This window comes from Rhinopithecus roxellana, chromosome 6, assembly GCF_007565055.1.
Source record: "Rhinopithecus roxellana isolate Shanxi Qingling chromosome 6, ASM756505v1, whole genome shotgun sequence".
NCBI lineage: Eukaryota > Metazoa > Chordata > Mammalia > Primates > Cercopithecidae > Rhinopithecus > Rhinopithecus roxellana.
Window position 1 is genome coordinate 58,263,587 of NC_044554.1, and position 23,813 is coordinate 58,287,399.

The following is a 23,813-nucleotide window of genomic DNA, read 5'->3' on the forward strand; positions in this document are numbered from 1 at the left end:
TCCATCACTAGTAGCTCTGCCTGCTTTTGAATATTACAAAGGCTTTGGTGTGAGGAGCATGTCAAATTTCTCCCTCATACCTGCCTGATGACTTTCTTATTTGAAGTGTTCAGAAAAACAGGGTCTCTAGGCAAGGCTGCAGCCAAGGAACAAGCCCAGGGAAATCCACATTGCAGGAACCCAAGACTCTTCTCCAGCACATCTGGCACAGCAACCAGTGACGTAACAGAGGTTGGAATTCGGCCCCAGTGGTTGGAGGGAGTGTTTTGTGGGGAAGGAGCACAGGAATCATGTAGCCAGCCCAGTGTCTGCACCTCAAGTTCTTCTACAAAACTGGTAGAGAGCTCTCAGGATTCGACTGTATTTAGAAATGAGGATTTACCTCAATATACTGGTCTCATCTGTCTGATAATCAGTTGCCCAGATTTTCAATTTGATAGGGTAGGGGGTTATGTTGAGGGGAAAGCTCAAGCTATACAAGAGAGTTTTTCCAAACTGTATAAAATAGAGCAGTCTGTCCATACCCTCTCACTCCCTCTTAGAGATTTCCAATGCAAATGAGCATGAAGGGCTCTCAAAGTCATGTGGTAAAGAAATCTGATGAATTTAGCTTAATTCAATGTTTCCCAAGTATTTCACCACAAAACAATCTTAGTCTTATGCAGTATTTATTTACAACCTCTAGAAAACGCATTCTTGAAAATGGTACTGAGAAAGGTCTCTTAGGAAGGTGGTCAGACCATATAGAGATTCATTGAATGATATGAATCCCAGTCATGGTGTTTTCTAATACACTCATTTCACAAAAGGTCAGTGAACAAAAACATGGATGCCAAGCATGATCTGCCTTTCAAAATAATGGGAAAAGCAGACTAAGCCCTGTCTGAGCGGTGACTGCTGGTCTTCTGTTGGTGATATGAGAACTGGACCTGCTGACTGAGTATCTCTAAGACAATGGCTAATGACCTCACAACAAAAGCATGCTGCCTGTTTAGCACGTTTCTGTCTGGAAGCACAGGATGGGAAGACTGACATTTTAAAATTTTTTTTGCATGTGAACACAGTTACTATTAACTAGTTGCTACTTCTTACCTGAAAGTATTCTCAGTATGTTTAAGTTTGTGGGTCATGAATTCTCCATTCTGCGACTTAACTTCTGTAAATCCCTTCTTTCGATCCATGAAGCTCTTAACTTCTTTGGGTTCTTTGTCCTTTTTAATCTTTTCATCTTTGATCTAACCAACAGTACATATCAGGAAGAAACAGAACAAGAAAAATCTTATTAGGTTTTGGTTGGTGTCATCAAATAAGACCCAAAATTGTTAGGAAGGCAGAAAACTCAGAAAGAAACCACTCAGATGTGGTAGAGTTGGAATCAGGTGAAATTCTTAGAGAATGAGCTATGGTCCTTTAGCCTGTGAACAAACACCTTTACCACAATTTTAAGAAGGTAAGATCATCCCTGATCTCACTGGGGTTTTTATTTTCAAGAGCAGTGGTAGTACTATTGTTTGGAAACCATAACGTTGTAGGAACTTCATGTAAAAGTAGGTATTTGCAGTTCCCACTGGGAAGAGCAATTATTAGGGTGGCTTTGATGGAAGAATGACCACGTTGCTTAGACGGGTTTCTTCCTGGATGGAGAGAGAATCTGTGAGAAAGACACAAATGTGAAAGGAAGAAAAGGAAACCTTTCAGTTTAGCTAGATCTGCCAGGCCAATTCTGGCAAAGACCAGTATGTTAATCAACTGAGTAAATTATGTCCCAAGGACGGGACACTTACTAACCCTATCTTTAGCAGGAGGATCCAAAGATATGTGGGGTCCTTGAGAACATGTCTGTAGTCATCTAAACCATTACAGTTAGAATGGAATAGGAAAAATTCTAGGGTTTACCTTGATTTCCATTGTCAATAAAAATTTAGTTCTCTGGAAGTAGTTTTGTGGTTGTGGTGGGAGACACAGGAAGATGATATATGGAGGGCAGGTGTTAGCTTTCATTATTTTGTGGGTTTTGTGTTTCTTACAGTAAATGAGACAGATTATTTAAAAGTAAAATGAATTTACATAGCTTTTTTGGGGGAGGGGGTAAAGGAATTCAAATTACTTCACTTATATAATCTCATCCATTCTTAAAAGATGCGCGTGAAAACAGGTGAGGTGCATTCACAATGGTTCTTTTCAAGACAGTTACAAAGCATGAGCATTCTAAAGGAACCCAGAGAGGAAGGGTAGGCCGTAAGAACTCAGGACTTTAGGTGCTGTGGCCTAGGAGGTTCTGTCCTGACCTGATCACTCACCTCTTCTCACCTATTCTTCAGATACCCTGTGAAGATTTACTCCTAAAGTGCATTTTTTTTTTTTTTTTGTTAGAGACAGAGTCTTGCTCTGTTGCCCAGTCTGGAGTGCAGTGGTGCAATCTCGGCTGGCTGCAACCTCCGCCTCCCGGGTTCAAGGGATTCTCCCGCCTCGCATCATGAGTAGCTGGGATTACAGGCATGCAACACCACACCCAGCTAATTTTTGTACTTTTTAGTAGAGAACGGGTTTCACCATGTTGGCCAGGCTGGTCTCAAATTCCTGACCTCAAGTGATCGACCCGCCTCGGCCTCCCAAAGTGCTGGGATTACAGGTGTGAGCCACCACACTTGGCCTAAAGTGCATGTTTTACAAAGCAGAGCACAGTTTTTTGCTCTTTACTGATAAGTTTTAAGTCATTTGTCTTATTTGGGTAGTATCTGATTAATTACTAGGGATTCACTACTATGCTGTCCTAGTTAGTTAAGACTTCAGTCTTTCACCATGGGGTATATACCTAGGATGTCCCTTAGACACACTGAAAATGGGGGCTGTACTTTGCCATTCTCTCCAAGAGCTTTGTCTGTAAATCAAGAAACCTGACTTTTGGCTCCAGTGCTGACAACAAAGTAGTTGTGTTACTTGGACAAATCACCTGACTGCTCTGGGATGCTGGTACCACGAACGTGAAAAAATGTGGTTGGACCAGAGGATTCCTTCTGAATTTTTCATCCTGTCATTTCCCTCTTGGCTCCTCATGGGTCATGAGAGGCTTCAGAAAAAAGGAGCAAGCTCATGGCTTGAATGACACCTTCACTGTGACTCCCTGATGGCTGTCCTTGCCCAAGAATACATCAGTATTCATTGGACAGGAAGGAGGAAACAAAATATATTCTCATTTTGGCCTACCATTGTCAGACTTAGCCCCAAAACCCAGACACTGGAGTTTATGTTCTGGTTAAGAATTATCTGTGGCTCCAAATGTGAGGGAAACCCATTTTAGGGATAACCATGAAACAAATTCTGAGCAGGAGCTCACGGTCTGTGGAGCACTACGCATGGAGACATTCCTTTTAACTCATTTCTCCTATGTTGCAGTCAGAAAAATTTCCATTCTCCCCAAATGTATTATATCTGATTTACTGGTCCCAAAAGTGTTTAAAAGTAGATTTGTAAGACGATATATGTCTAATAGAAAAAAAATTCCCTGTTTTTCAAGCTCTGCCTTTATTGGCAAAGGCTACAGTGGATGGCAGGCTTATATTCTTTATGGAAAACCTTAGAAACATTGTCAATGTAATAATGACGATTTGAGTTCAACTGAAAATTATTTTCTCTTTCTGGGAAATGAATAAATAAAGTAATTTCATAGAGCCTTTACATTTTTTTTTTAGATGTTATGGCAGATTTAACCCAAACTCATGGGATTCTGAGTCCCCCGGGAAAGGCATTAGATCTTATAGGTCAGAATGTTACCATGGAGAACATCTGTGCTGAAGGATTAATAGGTAGCCACGTATCCTGAAAGAGTTTGTGTGCTTCATACACAGATAACATTAGCATACTCAAAAGAAAGGCTCTGGCCAAATGTGATCATTTGAGTTTTGGAAATCTAGATACTTGGCATATCCAGTGGAATAACACATGGGGATGAGGTGGGGGATGGGAATTCAAGTGACAGGCCCCTGTGGCAGAGAGACACTCAGAAAGTCAAGTGAGCAAGGACTGAGATGTGTCTTGAGCATATTTTGCATTATTTGGTTCCAGAATAGCAACAAGAGCTGGGTGTAGCTACTATTTCCTCAGGCTGGGTGTAACGTGCTTTTGTTAGCTTCAGAAGCCCCAAATCCTTTCCTGGGTTCAATTTCTATAACATGGACGTCTTCTAGACTCCTCACTACTGAAAGTTTGGTTCACGGACAACGTGGACCTCATGGAATCAGATTCTGCATTCTCATGGAATTAATTCTCCCAGGTGATTTGCAGGCGCACTAATGTTTGGGAAGGGTTGATCCGCATGACACAAACATCACTTTCAATACCTCAGGAGCAGCTCTGCTAGAAACTGTTTTCCTGTTAGAAGCCAGAAAAGAAATAAAATAGCTCCTGCATGAAGAACTAAAAAGAGACTTTTTATAATTGGTGAGGAGAGAAAAAAAGCTAAATTAAGTTTCAATGTTGGTGATTGTCTGCAACTCATTGCCACAGTTAAACTGCAGTGGAGAAAGACAGGTTTTATTTTGTGTGTTTTTAAAGACATTGGAGTGATTTCTGGAAATGTTTTCTCTAAGAAGGCTCACGTGATGTTTGTGTTTACTTGTGATTGCCCTATCCTATGCTGCATAAATCCTTGAAAGGAAAGGTTTTAGTTAGTTGCTTTCTTTCTTTCTTTGAACAAAAAGGAAAAAAAAAAAATAGGAAGAGGTTGTTTAAAATGGCTGAATCATGTAAACATGATTTAAAGCTGTCTACATAAAGGAACAACACAACTAGCTGGAAAGGGAAAACCTAGTCTTTCGACCGGCAGGTTATGTACACAATGTTAAAAAAGGAACATAGATTGGATTCGTTTTCTTTCTTTTTCTTTTTTTTTAACCAGTTTGAGTAGCTTATCTGGCCTTGTGTCAAAAACAGGCCAAATGTTTTGGAACTGGCTGGAATGTGCTGAGGGGCAACTGGGGAAAAGGGCAGGGCTCAGTCATTCCTGGGAGTATCTGATTGACACCAAGGATGCTGTTGAACTGGGGCCTTATCTGAAAAGAGACAAAAGGATCATCCGAGTGGCAACTGATGGGCCCTTCTAGTTCTCAGACACTCTACATAGGTACAGAAAGCTTTGGTCAGTAAAAACAAATCCCATTTTAGTGAACTGAATGAAATTTTAAATATAGACTCCAGTGTTTTCTACAGCCTCCTTCCCCCACGTGTTTAATTACTGAATCATCATTTCATGCCCACTTCTTTCTATAAAGACATTCACCAAGAAACACTACAAGAACCCATGTGGGACATATTTCTGAGTTTAGTTCTGAGGTAACTTTCATTTTTCTTTTTTGTAAATGAATTTGTAGGCATTTGGTCACCAAATGAAAAGTGTTTCCCAACATGTTCAATGAATGATTTCCTTGACTGCCTCATGAGAGCTAAATGCAGTTTTCCTGTTATTAGCATTTACACTTTCTCCTTCCTTTATATGGCCTGTGCTCATATTCAATTTTCACTTCCAAACCACCGCAACTTCTATTAGAAACAGAGGAACATACATCTTTTTTTTTTTTTTTTTTTTTTTGAGACGGAGTCTTGCTCTGTGGCCTAGGCTGGACTGCAGTGGCCGGATCTCAGCTCATGCAAGCTCCACCTCCTGGGTTTACACCATTCTCCTGCCTCAGCCTCCCGAAATGTAACATGTAACATGAACTAGGGGTTTTCATTTTTCACGTGAAATTGACAAAACATATTTAAGAAAATAATCCACCCCCTATTTAATCTGGTCACCTGTTTTCTAAATATGGATTTCTGTTTAAGATTTTTAGCTTTCTTAATAGATGCCATGATAGGCAGAGAAATGTAGCAACAGTCCATGTGGGTTGGAGCTTGTTGGCTACAAATCACCTCACCGGTCTCTTGGCGAAGAACTTCGGGTCTTCCTACTTCTAATAATTCAGTTTTACCACATTCTAGTAAGTTTTGTGAACTTACTCGATATAGTCACAATTTTTAAGATTATTTGGGGCAAACACAGCACCAAAGTTGAAATGCAATCAGGTGTTCTGATGTGGTGTTCTGACTACTGTCAAACCCTGTGCCATTCTATCTGTAGAGCTCCTTGTTCACTTACCTACAGTCAAACACCCTGGTACCCGCTCCTGTGTGTGCCTCAGAAATGCAATGCAGAACATTTGGCCAAACTTTTCTTTTGAAAATCAAATATCATCTTCAGTTCATCAAATTTTCTACTGAGATGTGTATGGGTATTTTTCCTTTGAAAAGTTAAAGCATTAATCAAGGCCAGTTGGAAATATTTCATGATTGAAATGAAAGTAGAATGGCTCAAGGAAAAAAAAATTAGCATTCAGAAGAATAGAAAGCAGGATAAATTGATTCCAGCAGTGTTTTTCAAGTCTTTTTGATGGCGTCCCACAGAAAAAAAGACAATTCACATGACAATGCAATACTTACTACCTACAGTGCCCTGTGATGCTTTCTATCCATTTCATTTTTTAAAAAATGCTGACTGATACATTTAATTAATTTTGAGACACTCTAAGCTGATCTTACTATTCAATGGATTGTGAGTCATGGCTTGAAATACACTGGATATGGGGTTACAATTTTGAGATCATCAGACCTGAGATATTTTGGAACACTGACTGCTTTTTCTGTTGCTTTACGATCATTACTTCTCAATCATATTTACCTCTTCTTTTTTGAAGGTAGGCTTGTCTTCTTGGAGCTTTTCTCTTTTAGCTTGTACTTTAGCTCCCTTCTCTTCTCCCTTTTTATTTTCAAGAATGGTAAGGTCACACAAGTAAAAGAAGCCCTTTCTAGTTTACAAGAGTGACAGGGTGCTCAGATCGCTTTGCACGTGCTGCATGGGATGGCTTCTCTTCTGCCGTCTCAGCGTTCACAGCACAGTGGTTCTAAACAGCAAGGTGGGCTATTTTCTTCCCACCCCAGCATCTTCTCGTGTGCCTGCCATTGCGCTTACTGAAATCTAGCATGATGTGACACTCCTCGTGTGTTTACAAACCTCGTGTGTGGTTTGGTGCACTTTGCTCATGATCTCAATTATAGCTTTGTTCATGAGCCTCTTGTACAGAAGCAGGAGTTAAAGACACCTTCAGTGCAATGCAGGCTTAGTGACAAAGAATTTGCTCTGGAAAGGTGAATGTGAAAGCATCTCTTTTTTTCTTTTTTTAGGAGTGGTGGTGGTGTGGTGGTGGTGATTAGGTACAGCGTTTTTAATGCAGCCTTGCAGACAGAAAAAAATCTTTCTCAAAGCTTACAAACATTTTCCCCCTACTATTTCCACCCTTCCTCAGGCCACATGAATTTGTGTCACCCAGATAATAAAGAAGCATGTATGCTCTTAATTACCAGTCAATTATAAATTGATACTACCCTAAATTAATGGCTTTCTGCAAGTCTACATTAAGCTGAGGTCTACATGTTGGCAAATCAGGGTTTTGACTTTTTTTAAAGGAAAGGTTCCCAGCAGTTCCTTTCCCCTCTTTATTACCAGTTAATTTCCAGGGGTTTGTTTTTGCCTTCTTTTTTTCTTTCTTTCTTTTTTTTTTTGTTGTTGTTTTTGTTGTTGAGATGGAGTCTCGCCCTGTTGCTCAGGCTGGGGTGCAGTGGCACAATCTTGGCTCACTGCAACCTCTGCCTCCCGGTTTCAAGTGATTCTCCTGCCTCAGCCTCCTGAGTAGCTGGGATTACAGGCACATGCCGCCACACCCAGCTAATTTTGTATTTTTAGTAGAGACAGGGTTGCACCATGTTGGCCAAGATGGTCTTGATCTCCTGACCTCGTGATCCGCCCACCTCGGCCTCCCAAAGTGCTGGGATTACAGGCGTGAGCCACCGCGCCCAGCCTGTTTTTGCCTTCTTAAGATGAAATGTCTGACCATTGTTCTTCATGTCTATTTCCCACCCCAGCTCTTATCATTTTTTTAATTCAACATCAAACCCATGAGTGAGGTAAGGAGTTAAGGGCCTCTTGCCTCATGCAGACCTATGGATAGAGGAAAGATAATTAAAAGAATGAGTTTAGATGCAGGTGCAGAATCAGAAGCCAACACACCACCACCACATTTATCATCTTTGGATTAATTCATTTTTTTGGTATTCATAACAATCAAGCACAGAGCAATCAATTTCTCTCTGTCTTCTGGACAGCCAAATTTACTGGCTGTCCCAGTAAAGTTGGTTGATTGAATATTCAGCCATCAATCAATTGCCGCATGCTTGTGTATTGCTATGGCCTGAAAAAATGAACAGCTTGCCAAATGATCAAGCATGTGAGCTATATGCATGTGGCCTCAGTCCCAAATCAGATGTGCATTACATTTCTCACAAGTCACAGGCATCACACATTTGGTGCAAAATGTTTACTGTACCTGTTTCTTTAGGACAGCTGTCTGAAGTTTATCTTCTTGCACTTTCTTTTCATTTACCCATTTCCCTTCTATTTTCTGTTCTACCTTTTCCCCTTTTATCTTTGTCTCTTGCATGGCACGTTTTTTCTCTTCTAGCTGCTTGTTACGTTTCTGCTCTTCTATCTTAGCCTTCTCTTCCTCCTCTGCCCTGGCCCTTTGCCTCTCCTCTGCTGCCCTTTTCTCTTCCTCTTTTATCCTCTGCCTCTCCTCTGCTGCCCTCTTCTCTTCCTCTTTTATCCTCTGCCTCTCCTCTGCTGCCCTCTTCTCTTCCTCTTTTATCCTCTGCCTCTCCTCTGCTGCCCTTTTCTCTTCCTCCTTTATCCTCTGCCTCTCCTCTGCTGCCCTTTTCTCTTCCTCCCTCATCTTTTCCCTCTCCTCTGCCTCTCTCCTTTCTCTTTCTTGGGCAGCTGCTTTTTCTTCTGCTTCAATTCTTGCTCGTTCATCTGCTATCTTTTTGTCTTGCTCGGCTTTAATTCTTTCTCTTTCTTCTGCTTCCAACCTTACCCTCTCTGCCTCAGCTCTTTCCTTGTCTTCCTCTTCCATCTTTCCATGATGGGGAATCTCATCTGAACCTTGTTCCCTCTCCTCCTCTTGTTTAGGCTCTTCGGAACTGATTTGCCCATTTTTTAATGACATTACCACTGTTTCCTCCTGGCTTTCAGTTGTTTTCTCTTCTACCATCACCTCTACCTGATTTTCTCCAATGCTCCCTCGCTTTGGCTTCTCTTCTTCCTCCTCCTCCTTTTCCTTGTCTTCTTTCTTGTTTTCTTCAGCATCCCTCCAATCATTCTTCTGGTAGGACTTGGTGACTGTTTCTGTTTCCTCTATCTCGTATCTTTCCTGGCGACTTTCACGTTTTTCTTCCTTCTCGGGAGTTTCGTTTTCTGCTGTGTCATTTTGCATTCTTTTGCTTGGAAGTGACAGACTTGCATCTGTTACTGTTGGGTCGAACTCCTTCTGCCGCTCCAGAGCCTCTTGAAGGCGTTTTTGGCGTCTTTCCTCTCGCCGAGCCAGGCGCTCCAGGAACGCGGCCTCATCATCCCCTTCCACCTGAGTGTTTGTGGTGGTTGTCTTGGCCTCCTCGTCAGGCACACTGTACAACAGAAAGAACAACAGCAAAGACAGCTTGCTCATTCATCAGTCAGCAGCATTCATACAGCCTGTGCCACCCAGGACTACAGCAGATGCCAGTAGTGCCAAGCCCGCCCGTGTCCCCAGTACGTTACCATTTTAGTACATGCCTGCCTGGCTTTCAGCGGACAGCATGTGCAAGCCTTTCTCTGGCACTGGAGTCTACTCCACATGCCAGAAGTGCTTTAGGTGTTAATGACCCCTGGGAGCAGTTTTCAAACAAAAATTGATGAGCCTTAGTGTTTAGATACCTCAGCATCCCTCACTTTTTGAGTTGGAAAACTCCGAGGTGTGTGTTCCACACTGGACCTCAGAGTTTCCCAGTGGAGTGAAGCTCCAGATAACCAGTGGTGATGTGCTTGGTCATGCAACCTTTATTTGGTGGCCTTCCCTTTTCTGTCTCACCTTCCCACACCCCCACCAGCGTTTCCTAGCGTCACCTTACAAATAAACGACTTGCAGTCAAATCTTTGTTTCTGGACTTGCTACTTGGGGAATTCAAACTTAAGGATCAAACTGAAATAATAAGTGAATTCCTTCGATGTCATGTAGTATTCTCACATGTCACCAAGTCATCTAGAATTCCTGATCTGGATTGGAGGCTCCCAAGGTACTTTGAGAGGAAGAAAATATACATTACAGTGTTGAGATTCCACACTCATGCCAATGACCCCAATGGAAGAGACATCTAAGTGTCCCTTACAATTCCTGCTCCTCCTTCCATAGTCGGGGGGAGTGATCACCACTCAAGGATTAAATTTGCACCATCTCCTTTCTTTGCACCTAGGCGGGGCCAGGTGACCAATAACTGCCAATGAAATGTAAACAAAGTACCCAACCAAGGCGATGAACAAACAGAGGTGCACTCCCTGTCTTCTCTATCTCTGTCTGTTGGTAGATCAGTAAGCGCCAAGCCCTAGGGATTGAGAATCACAAGAGAAAAGAAGACAGGTGGCTGGTTCCACCAACTAGATGGAAATATGCATAATGGTAAGTGTTACTGCACTAAACTTAAAATTTGGAGGTACTAATCTTTATAGCAGCCAGCATTACCCTAACTAATGTATACACAATCTACCTTCTTTGTCAAGATTTCCATGAATAAAAGGTTTCTTGTCCATCTTTTCTACAGTGGAAAAAGGGCAGTTAAATTTGACATTTATTTTAAAAACGAAAAAAAATCTCCAAAAGTTAAACTGTTGTCCATCACCTCCCTCACTATTGGAGGATGCTGGACACTGTCCAAGCCAGGGTGTTGGTTTCTACTTGTAGGAAACAACCAGTCATGTGATACCAGAACTGTGACCAGAGTTGGAAGAATTTGTCTTTCAATGTTTAGAAACTCCATCAAATGTCATCGTTCAGACCAAACTTGGCCCTTTCGAAGTTCAAATTCACTTAATTTTGGAAAAACACATTTCATATTTAACAACGAAAACTGGCATAGTAAAAACTAGCTTTAAAACTTTCTTGGCCTTTACTTTTGCTTCAGGATACTGCCTCCAGGAAATTAGACATATAAGGATTAAATGTCCCTACAAATGTAAAAAATTTATAATTGAAGGGGAAGCCTATAGAGAGAGCATTTGGATCAATTGAATTCTAATAATTTTAAGAAGGCACCAAAATTCCAAAGTGCTAGCCAGATTGAAGTACTCTTATGCTAAGAAACCAACAAACTGTATTGAACATTTCTTTGCCTATTTATAAATCATGACCACAATCACCAGTAGATATCATATGCCAGTTAGAGTGGTTTAGCCCCAAGAAGACTTATTCTTCTTGTGGCTAACTAATGTATCAGAGATAAATCACACATTCTCAAACCTCAATATGATTTTCTAAAAAAAAAAGAATTTGAATTCGATCAATAGCAATGAAATAATGAATAATAGCCAAATATGAGAAGAGAAGCACAAGGAAAAGCAAGATTTTAAAAGCAAGAAAACTACAGACCAGCAGTAACTTTTTAAGCTTCTGTTGACCACTCATTAATAACAAGATTCAGGAAAGGCATCAAAATACCATTTTTAAAACTCTATTATTTCTCTCTCAGCTTGAAAATAGAAAAGGCAGTGAATAACTATGTTGCCCTCCCGTGTTAAGAATCTGGTAACAGTGAAAATTTATTGAGTGCTTACTATGTGTAAGACACTCTGCATTTTACCTGCATTGTTACATAGTTTAAGTTTAGCAGCATTTTTAGGAGAAAGGTATAATTTTTATTTCCATTTAACTGAAGAAATACAGTTAGTGAAAGGTCAAATTGGGAGTCAAAGTCAGTTAGTGAACCCCAGAAATTATACCTATTTCCCCTTTGCTATACCTACTCCCCAGTTAGAAGCTACTTACTGAGGGAAAGGGTAACCAATATCTGTGCTACCAGCCAACATTTTCAAGACCGCTTTCAGAAACCTTCTAATACAGCCTCCCAAACTTGGGTTAAGGAGGCCGGGACCCATTCCCTTTAGAATTTTCTAAACAGACTGAATTAAACAAAGTAAAACAAACTAAAACCAAAACCACATGTGAGATCTTATATAGTGTAACCATTATAATCAGTCCATGGTTTTAAATTAAAATTATTTTCTCCATTTTCCTCCTCAAATATCCTCATCTTTTTTAGACCTTGGGGCATATAAATGACATATACTAACCATTAGCATAATGAACCATGTGACCTTCTGCTGCAAAAGCCCTCTTTGAAGAAGTTGAACCTATTAGGCATTCTCAACTTCCCTGATTTCTACCAGGGCCTGAATGAGAAAATGTGTAATAGCAAACTCGTTGTGTTTGAATAATCACATTAAATTAAGCAGAATTCTGTATCTTGTTGAATATTATAATGATCAGAGACTATTGATTCAGGCTGTATCCTGGAAAAAAGAAGACATCTGCAATTCATGCCTACTTTAAAAATTCATGTGTTACCTATTAATGGTAGGCACGGAGAACTCTACTATACTAGCATATCTTCAGTTCACAATGGATAGCAATACCCTACAGAATAAATGTAAATACTTTTTCTTATTTAAAGAAATAACCCACCAGAAAACAGTATAGATTCCTTAAAGAACTAAAAGTAGAACTAACATCTGATCCAGCAGTCCCACTACTGGGTATCTACCCAGGGGAAAAGAAGTCATTATATGCAAAATATACTCGCACACGCACGTTTATAGAAGCACAATTTGCAATTGCAAAAATATGGAAGCAGCTTAAATGCCCATCAACCAATGAGTGGGTAAAGAAAATGTGTTGTGTATATATAAATACATATATATATATATCATATATATATATGGTCAAATTGGGAGCAAAGTCGGTTAGTGAACCCCAGAAATTATACCTATTTCCCTTTTGCTATACCTACTCCCCAGTTAGAAGCTACTTACCACACACACACACACACACACACACACACACACACACACACCATGGAATACTATTCAGCCATAGAAAGGAACACAATGATGGAATTCATGGCAACCTGGATGGAGCTGGAGACCATTATTTTAAGTGAAGTAACTCAGGAATGGAAAACCAAATATCATATGTTCTCACTTAGAAGTGGGAGCTAAGCTATGAGGATGCAAAGGTACAAAAGTGATATAATGGACACTGGGGACTCAGGGAGAAAGGTAGGAGGGGTGTGAGGAATAAAATACTACACATTGGGTATAGCATACACTGCTCGGGTGATGAGTGCACTAAAATATCAGAAATCACCATTAAAGAACTTATCCATGTAACCAAAATCCCACCTGTTCCCAAAAAGCTATTGAAATGTAAAAAAAGAATTAAACAGAAAAAATATACATATACACACACATATATCTATATATATATACACACAAGATATAGCACACCATAGTTATTAAACAAATGCTAGATTGTAAAATGAAATAAAAGCCTTCAAGTGGGGTATGTTTATGAGATGGGAACGGGGTGGAGAGAAATAGAATATTGTCTCCTAATGTCTAAATCAGATTGTCTATCTAATCAGATTAGTTGCCTAAAATAACTGCAAATAATTCAACAAGTTAACCTGAAAAAGGGTTGAGTTGGGCTGAGAAAGGAACGCTTTGCTTGACAAATTCCATTCAACAGACAGGCTAACACGTTAGTTAGAAATTCCCTGTCCCAAAGAGGAGAGTACCTGTTCTGGGCATTCACCTCCACCTGGTCGGTCACCTGTCCCAAGGATTCTTCCTCCTGCTTCTGCCGCAGCCGTTCCTGTCGGGCTCGGCGGCGCCGTTCCCGGGCTGCCTCCTCTTCATCATCATCATTCCTCTGGTAGGCGATTCTGCAACATTACAAAGACAACCTCTTGAGCATGCCACTTGCCAAATGTCTCCACCAACTTCTTGGCAGGAACAGCCCTGAGCCCTTTTCTGAACTTAACTGCTTAATGAACCACATACGTCTAAAAGGATGGTTCAGTTCCTTAAGCTTTCAAACTTTTAACTATGTGAAGTGCATTAATTCAATAGCTACAGAAGATAATTTACAATTACCAAAAAACAACTTAAACTAAAACATTCTACACAAAAACAAGTTCCTTTGGAAACTGTGGGTTAGCTGTTTTTTTTTTTTTTTTTTTTTTTTTTTTGAGACGGAGTCTCGCACTGTCACCCGGGCTGGAGTGCAGCAGCACGATCTCAGCTCACTGTAACCTCCGCCTCCTGGGGTCAAGTGATTTTCCTACCTCAGCCTCCCAAGTAGCTGGGATTACAGGCACGCGCCACCATGCCCAGCTAATTTTTGTGTTTTAGTAGAGATGGCGTTTCACCAAACTGGCCAGGCTGGTCTCGAACTCCTGACCTCATGATCCGCCTGCCTCGGCCTCCTAAAGTACTGGGATTACAGGCATAAGCCACCAGGCCTGGCCTTGGGTTAGGAATTCTTTACAAAGCTGATTACCAGCATGTAAGATTTAGAAGAAGGGACCCCAAGTATTGAACGAAAAATAATCAAAACGCTTACTTCAAAAGATATAGCATGTTGCATGAGTTATTTGTGTAGACACTGTCACGAAGATCAGAAAAGAATCAAGTTACACTAACAAACTGAGACTGGTGCTAATAAGCCAAAATTATTAAATTTATTTAATAATTATAATAAACATAATATAATAAATATTAAATAATAAATATTATTAAAATTAAATATATTCAATAATAAGTATTATTAAAATTGGGAGTAGGATATCTTCTTTGCTTGGATTTTGTTTTTCCCTCCAGTTCCTTTTCACTGGAGAGAGAAAGTGTTAGTGACAATTGGTAGGATGCTTTAGAGTCAGTGCATTTTGAAGGGGTGGCAGCTCCCTTTAAGGCCCCCCCTTTTGCTCTAAAACATGCCTTAGTATCATACCACCACCATGCTGGGCACATCACAATGGCCCGCAGGTGTGTATTTAGATAGATGTCGATGGGCTGAGGAAGGCAGAAGAGACACAGAGGACTTCACATGTGTATATATTACTTAGCTCTTTTTTTTTTAGACAGAGTCTAACTCTGTCACCCAGGCCAGAATGCAGTAATGTGATCACAGCTCACCACAGCCTTGACCTCCCAGGCTCAAGCAATTCTCCCACCTTAGCCTCCTGAGTAGCTGGGACTACAGGTGCACACTACCACACCCAGCTAACTTTAGTATTTTTTTTTTTTTAAGAGATGGGGTTTCACTATGTTGCCCAGGCTGGTCTCGAGCTCCTGAACTCTATTTAGCTTTTGTAGTCATCTAAAGTGAATGTCTATTTGAGGAAATTACAAATCAATATCACTATGCTAGATATGTTTCTCCTAATACTTATTTCCAAATAAAGAATTGGGGCTGGGGAACTGCAGATGCTCAAACTCAAGAGGAAATAGCTATTTTGAACATGTTTGACTTAGCTATTTTTGAAGGTAGAATGTGTACTGAGATACAGAGTGCCAAGAAAGGATGGGTGCTGACCAAGCCAATGGGTTGGGTATGGGTGTGGGGCTGCATTGTGTAGCAAGCTGCTTTTTGTACTGGAGAGTTACAGTTTTTATTACAATGTTACTTACATATCTACAAAATAGAAATCCAGATATGTAAACATTTCATGCTAATAATTCTTTTTAAAATTGTGGTAAGAACACTTAACATGAAATCCACCCTGTTGGCATACTTTAAAGTGTACAATACACTTTAAAATTGTAAAAATTATTAACCATATTGTTAACTATAGGTACAATGTTGTATGGCACTTCTCTAGAACATGCTTATAATTCTTACATCATTGCAAAGCCAAAATAATTTGCAAATTAAAACAAAACAGAACCATACCACTTATACCATATATTAACCTAATATAACTGACGATGGTTTGCTCATGTTAGAGTTATAAACTAGGCATTTTTAGGCTTAGAGTCAGTACTTTATTTCATCTGTGTCATCTTTTGACTTCAATAATAAGAATGTTATGAATGTTTTTTTCACTGAGGTATCTCATAAAAAAACAGGATTAATGATTCCAAAGGTTGGTTGGTTTCTTCTTTGCTACTTGAGAAAATCTGACTTCATGTTTACCAAAATCTGCTCATGTGCAATCCTCAAAAGCCAATACAAATAAAATGTCACTTAGTAATTCTATAAAATGGGCTGGTTTACTTCACAAATATGGAGGGGGGGCAGTGTGATATAGTTGCTAACGGATGACTAGATTAAGATTCAGAAAACTTGGGTTTTAGAATTGGTCTCTTACTAATCTGCAGCCCTTTGATTAATCTTTTAAAGTTAAATTTTAGAGTTAAATTTTCTTATGTGTGATAACCAAATGAAATAATAGACAGATATGTCGTGGCAAAGCATTCTGCACTGCAGTGTCTTCCTGTTGTTAGGAAAGTTCAGTTAAGGAGCCGCTTCGTGAGGAAAGATGAGTTCAATTTTAGACTTGTTGAATTTAAGGTGACAACATGACATGGTTCGAATGTTCCTTTCTAATTCAATCACATTGTAGTTGCAGTAGAAAGCTCTTCCCAGTGGTTTGGCTTCACCCTTCAGATTCTTGGCCTAATATTCATTTGGCTTATTTCTTGGTAGACAGCTTTAACCACAACAGGGAGAATCAATCCTTAATAACTGCTTCCCAAACTAATCAAAACAGGAAGTCTCAATTTGCTTTTTTACATCTCTGGATCAGCCATGAGGTCATGACTATTACTTGGGGCCGCCTTCTTCCAAGACAAGCAAGAGGCACAAAACTCCATATGGGATATCCCAATTGATAGGGTTAGGCTTTGTGTCCCTACTCAAATCTCATCTTGCATTGTAATCCCTAGGTGTCAGGTGTTGAAGCAGGAATGTGGTGGGAGCTGATTGGATCATGGGGGTGGTTCCCTCATGCTGTGCTCATGACAGTGAGTGAATTCTCACAAGATCTGATGTCTTTTATAAGTGTTTGGCAAGTTCCTGCTTCCCTCACTCTTCTCTCTTCTGCCGCTTTGTAAAGAAGGTGCCTGCTTCCCCTTCCTCCATGATTGTAAGTTTCCTGAGGCCTCCCCAGCCATGCAGAACTGTAAGTCAATTAAACCTCTTTTTATAAATTACCCATCTCAGGCAGTTCTTTATGGCAGTGTGAAAACGAACTTATACACCTATCCTAAAAGCAAAACTCCTCCATCCCCTTAATGGAATATAACCTTAAGTCCTTAATTTCCCACTATTTTGAGAAGTTACCATCTTTCTCCTTTCACCTACCCACTGGGCTTCATGGCTGGATATTGCTGGCTGTTAGCTCTGACATGAACTAGATTTGCCACATAGGCCACATCACATGTAACTTCTCTTCATCTTTGATTTCTCAGTGGAGCGACCTGAACAACTGATCATCTCCAACTGTCTCTTCTGACTCTTCTCGCTCGGTACAGCTTAAAGTTTATAGGCAATCATTCTCCATTTGGAGCCCCTTTTCTAGGATACACAGCTACTAGAGTGTATTAGTCCATTTCACACTGCTATAAAGAACTGCCTGAGACTGGGTAACTTATAAAGGAAAGAGGTTTAACTGACTCACGGTTCAGCATGGCTGGGGAGGCCTCAGGAAACTTACAATTATGGTAAAAGGTGAAGGAGAAGCAAGGCACCTTCTTCACTAGAGTGCCAAATGAAGAAGGAAGAGCCCCTTATAAAACCATCAGATCTTGTGAGAACTCACTATCATGAGAACAGCATGGGGGAAACTGCCCCATGATTCAGTCACCTCCACCTGGTCTCTCCCTTGACATGTGGAGATTATGGGGAGTACAATTCAAGATGAGATTTGGGTAGGGACATAAAGCCTAACCATATCACGGGGCAAAATTTCTAAGGATCTTTTTATGACTACTAATAAAGAAAGATATTAAGATTGTTTATAAAGTTAAGAACAAAAAAAAGAACTAAAATAGTTTCATGGCATTTTCAATCATAACATGTCCAGTTGCTGGTTCAAGAACATATCAATTGACTTTATAGGTAAAATTGTGTCCATGCCAAATGACCTGATAGGGTTGGAAATTCTTCAACTCTGAGGCTCCCTACATTAATTAGCCTTAGGCACGCAAAACAGTCATTTCTTAGCTTTTCGGCTTCTCCCTCATGGTGACATTCCCATCCTACACCACAGGTTTATTATCTTTTCTTCCAAAATTGAAAAGAAAATACCCTCAATTGTTCATTCTTTTGGATTTTAAAAGCAACACACACATAAAATTTTTTTAAAACCAAACAATTCAAAATATATAAAGTAGAAATTAAAAGCCACTCCCTAGAATCATACCACCCAGAATTGAACATGATGAGTATGTGATATATTCTACCATTTTCCTGTGCATGCACAGACATTTTCTTTCTTAATAAAATAGGATTATGTCATACATATCATTTCATACACCATTTCTTTAATTTACCTTGTTTATGACTATTTTTAACATATTAGCAATATATAATTTCAATAGCAACACAGTATTCCACTTAGGTATACACATACATAACGATTACATGGATCTACTACAGTCTAACCAATTTTCTACTGAGGCACATTTGAGATTGTTTTCAACTGTATATCTTCTTATAAACAGTGCTGCTAAGGACGTTATTATAGACTCACTTTAATCACTTGTTCAATTATTTACTTAGGAAAACTTCTCAGAAGTTAGAATTTCTGAGTTTAATTTCTGAGTTTAAGAGTATGCTAGTTTTACAGGCTTTTGATGATCATTGACAAATTGTCAATTTAACACCCGTAATGCATGAAAGCTAATTTCACCACAAAGCAGAATTTATTCAAAAAGACAAGTACACAGGATCCTTATTATATCAAATGATAGCACAGGGCCTGCTTCATGCTTCGTGAAAGACAAAATGTTGACATTTCTGATTTTCCACACGCCAGATTTAAATGTCTTTGAAATGCTGCTGACTAGTAAAAATCATACCTAACCAACCACTGGATTGTAATAAGAGCATAATAATCCATTTGTTCCTTCTGTGAAAATTCAGCAGATGCCAGTATTAACCTGTCTGCCATATGCTACAGAACAAAGCCACTGATGTTCCCAGATGATTCAGAAGCAGTGTGGGATTCTGAAGTTTATCTGAATCATCTGAGAATGACTGAATTATGTTTAATAGAGTTTAAATCAAATGCATTTTACTGTGGATCTATTTAAAAAAAAAAAAAACAAAACTGGTAGTCCACAAATGATCTATAAAGTAATTCTCTATGAAATAAAATGTTTGTCTGACCAGAATCCATGAACTTCCCACCCATGCTGGTTGGAAGAAGGTTTATTCTGCTTTGTTACTTGGTAACTGCTTTTGCTCATCTTTTGGCACAAACACTTGGAGAAAGGTACAGTCGACCTTTCTGCAGCAAGGCCAGTTGACAGCAACATGGCTCACTGGATATTTGGGAGAAAGAGACATAATCTCGTGTGTGTGTGTGTGTGTGTGTGTGTGTGTGTGTTCACACACTGACAAATAAATGCAAAGAATTGTAAAAGTCCATCATAATCACATGATGTTATTCGATTGTGTGAGTATGAAAAAGTAGAGAGGACTAGCTTTTCTTCCATTCCTGGAACCACTGCTTAAGGGTCCTGGTGTTACAAGATAAGAAAAAAACATATATGCAATGGGAAAGCTCTCTTCTAATGCTGTGGCTTTTACACCAAAGATATTTTAGGTCTTTAACACCAGGCCCTGCTGCCTCAGTGTACTTAAGTAACAAGATAACCATGTTATAGTTTGTGCCTTTTAGATAGAAAGTTCAAATAAATTAAAGTCTTGCAGACATGGCAAATGAGGAGATCACTGAGATGTTATTACATTTGGATGGGCCAGGGTCTAAATGTATGCCAGACGAGAGACAGCGGAACTTGCAGAAGCTTCCTTAGCAAGACACTGGAGCAAGGCACGAGTTACCCTCTTGCCCCAGTGTTCCCCCACCCCAGCTTCCCTATCAAATATTTCTCAAAACTTCTGCAACACTGGCAAAATTCTTATTATCGTCTTGTTTGATTTTTACTCTGTGTTCACCATAGTTTAAAGAATGTTGCTCTTATTCCTTTCATTTTATCTTTTCTCCATTTTGGTGTCTTCTGGTTTGAAATTATAGGACATCATCCTTAAAGATTCAAGTAAAATCATGGCAATAGTATTTTATTAACAAAACAAGATCTCTTATCAGGAAGCCATGTTAAAAATTAAATCAGGGAAAAAATAATAGACATTTTTATGGGGAGGATGCCGATTTTATTACATGTCTAGGAGCATTAAAGACTCAGATTGAAAAATAACAGTTTAAGTCTATAGAAAGTACAAATATTTACTTATTTTATGTTGATAATCACACTACTCTGAGTAATTACCTAGATAACCAAATAGTTAATCAAGTTTGGATTTGCATATTGCAATGCTGTATTTTTTACAAATGTGGGATATATAATATAGTTATTTTGCCATGTAAAAAAAATTTAATAATATGTTTGAGGACTTGTCAAAATCAGTTCAGTAGGGCATACCTTTATTTTCATCATTTATGTAATGGGATACCACAGTTTAACCATTGCATAGAAAGACCTTTTGGGTTCTTTCATTTTTTCCCCTATTGCACAATGCAAGTAATTCTTTAGGGTAGATATTGAGAAGTGAAATAGTATGTGTTCATTTAAACTTAAAATTTAAAAGATCAGCCGGGCGCAGTGGCTCAAGCCTGTAATCCCAACACTTTGGGAGGCCGAGACGGGCGGATCACGAGGTCAGGAGATTGAGACCATCCTGGCTAACACGGTGAAACCCCGTCTCTACTAAAAAATACAAAAAACTAGCCGGGCGAGGTGGCGGGCGCCTATAGTCCCAGCTACTTGGGAGGCTGAGGCAGGAGAATGGCATGAACCCGGGAGGCGGAGCTTGCAGTGAGCTGAGATCCGGCCACTGCACCCCAGCCTGGGCGACAGAGCGAGACTCCGTCTCAAAAAAAAATAAAAAATAAATAAAATAAAATAAAAAATAAAAAAAAAATAAAAGATCAGATCAAATTATTCTGCACAGCAGTTTTTTGTTTTTCTTTTTTCTTTCTTTCTTTTTTTTTTTTTTTTTTGAGACAGAATCTCACTGGAGTACAGTGGCCCAGTCTCAGCTCACTGTAACCTCTACCTCCTGGTTCAAGTGATTCTCATGTCTCAGCCTCCCGAGTAGGCGGGAATAGAGGCTCCTGCCACCATGCCCAATTAATTTTTGTATTTTTAGTAAAGAGAGGGTTTCACCATGTTAGCCAGACTGGTCTCAAACTCCTGACCTCAGGTGATCTACCTGCCTTGGCCTCCCAAAGTGCTGGGATTACAGGCGTGAGCCACCGCCCGGCCACAGGAGTTGTTTAATTTACATTCCCATACTTTGTCATTTCAAATAGCCAAGCAGGGTCAGCATACACTAAGATGGTCCACTGCTAACTGGTAAGATTAGAGAAAAGATGTAATCTTCTATATCTTGTATTGCAATAATTTCTAACATTTTAAGAATGAGGATCCTTTTAAAATATTAAGAAAAAATTAAGATCTCATGACAATTGCTTATACTTTTGTTATCTATTGATAAAATGTTTTATAAAATATCTATAAATTCAATAGTGCATAAAAAGGAATCTGTATTTTATAAACCAGTGCATATATGAAAAACAGTCATACATGAGACAACTATGCATCAGACTACAGAAAATACTTGGTGTGGACATGAATTTGGGAATCTCTTTCAAAATCTTCACCGCTACAACCATTGCTGTATTGAAAGAGATTACAAGAGTGCCAGTGGATAGACTTTGAGTTGTCACCTTCAACCTTTTTTGTGTTCTTCAATATTCCCTGTGCTTAATAAGCACACACACAAATGCAGACACAGATGCAGGCCCACAGGTTAAGTGAGAAAAAGCCTCAGAGAAAACAAAAGGCTCCAAGTATTGTAGTGAAGCCCAGTTATAAAAGACTTAAAGAGGACTCTATTCAGATCAAAGTTTCCAAGTCTGTTTTCCTTAATTGTTTCTGCCATATTCCTATATTTTGAAAAAGAACTCTGCACCCAAAATTCCAACAGATCAAATAAATTCACTCACAGAAGGAATGCTATTGAAGTTCACCATTTGTGAATTCATAGTAACTTACTGGCCAGTAGACAGTTCACTGGACCCCAAGATCAGCTCTAATCTTTCTGCATTCCACTGTCTTTGCACTCATATAAGGAGTCCTTTGAGAGAAAGCGGTGTTGAGCGATGGAGATTTCAGGCAGGTAACTGAGATACTCAATCCAGGACACTATCCTGTCCCCAGCTTTCTGCAGTTATACACTCCCCATAAAGGCCACACCCCGAAGAAGAATGCCTGAGGCTCACAGCCTCAAAAAAGGATGACTTCTTAGTCAATTACTTTTATTTGATTCCCATCATTATTGGTTCTGCTAATGGCATTGTCTGAACCTGGGTCTTAATATGGGATCCAACTTAAAAAGTTAAAACCTCATGTAGGTTGGAAACATGCTTATCAACTATTTGGAGGCAAAATGACTCACACATACTTTCATTATTCTTTTTCATATACCAAAACCCCCAGGGATTTTATTTCATAGCATGAAATGCAAGCACATTCTCCAAACATATCCAAGTAGCTCTATAAATTGCTCAAACATTCTTAGCAAAATCTCAGACCATACTGTGATCAGGAGGGAAAATCCTGAGCTACTGAAATGAGTCATATTTGCCTTGCAGATTTACTGTATGTTTGAAAGTTAAAAGAAGTTTATAGAAACATTCCAGGCTCTTAAATATGATTTTGTTTATATGTGGTGTCTGCAAAATGTTGTGGTTTCGTTTAATTCACATAAAATCCAACTCTGAATTTTTTTCCTTGGATTCCTTAAAAGGCAGGCATTAAAAATTATGGAGGAAAAAAAAATCAGGAAAATAAAAATATTTTTCATATCAGAATATGTTTAGACATTGATTAGTAAGTAGTCCATAGTCAACTGGTCTGTTATTAATATAATAGAGAGTGAAAGAAAGCCCTCTTGGTTTAGAAGAAAAAAAAAATGTTCATAGAAATGTGCTGTATTATTTCATTGTGGGGTTCATTGCTGTATCAGTGTTATGCCTTTTCCTGGGGTGAGAGCACGCAAGGGGATATATTACTTGGAACAAAGTTACCCAGGAAGCAAAGCATTTCCCACTTCATTTATTCCCCATTCTCCCACCCCATCTCCCCATACATAGACATAATTTGAGAGTCACTAAAGTTTGCATACCAGTCATACTTGGGTTCTCAATAATAAAACACTGTGTACTTGGAAGCTTTAGTGTTCTTATGTATGTACTCACAAGTTGTCACCACCAGCCCAACATTTGCTTTATACAATGGTGACATCCCATAATTGGATGAGTTTCTATAATTACAGACCCTAACAGGGGAAACGTGCTGCAGAACAGAGTACACAGTGACATAAAATCCTCTTCTTGTGTCTACACATACCATAGCAGTCTGGTACTTAGCATCATTATGACTGGAACATCCTGTCCAACAAACAGATCAGGTCTGGTTGGTCCTGTATGGTTAGAAGGCACCCAGGGAGTACTGAGAGTTCTGATTCTGACTCTGAGTTATAAAAAGACAGTTCTTAGAATGGTCCTGCTCAAGGGCAGGCAGATCCCCAAGCTTACAGGCTCATTTCTGA

General features: G+C 39.4%; 1 protein-coding gene across 9 annotated transcripts in view; it reads right to left on the reverse strand.

The window, feature by feature from the left end:
• CALD1 (caldesmon 1) overlaps positions 1-23,813 on the reverse strand; it is a 243,170-nt gene that overhangs the window by 36,323 nt on the left and 183,034 nt on the right. For 6 of the 9 annotated variants that reach the window (XR_004058120.1, XR_004058121.1, XR_004058119.1 and 3 more), the window contains 4 exons: positions 13,747-13,893; positions 8,418-9,549; positions 6,716-6,793; positions 1,093-1,235 (listed from right to left, as the gene is read on the reverse strand). Coding sequence is in view for 4 of the 9 variants with exons in the window: in XM_030933384.1 (XP_030789244.1) it covers positions 1,093-1,235; positions 6,716-6,793; positions 8,418-9,549; positions 13,747-13,893 (1,500 nt within the window). In the remaining 5 variants the exon portion in view is untranslated. The remainder of the gene's footprint in view (positions 1-1,092; positions 1,236-6,715; positions 6,794-8,417; positions 9,550-13,746; positions 13,894-23,813) is intronic. The other 3 variants (XM_030933385.1, XM_010371417.2, XR_004058124.1) reach the window with 2 other exon arrangements.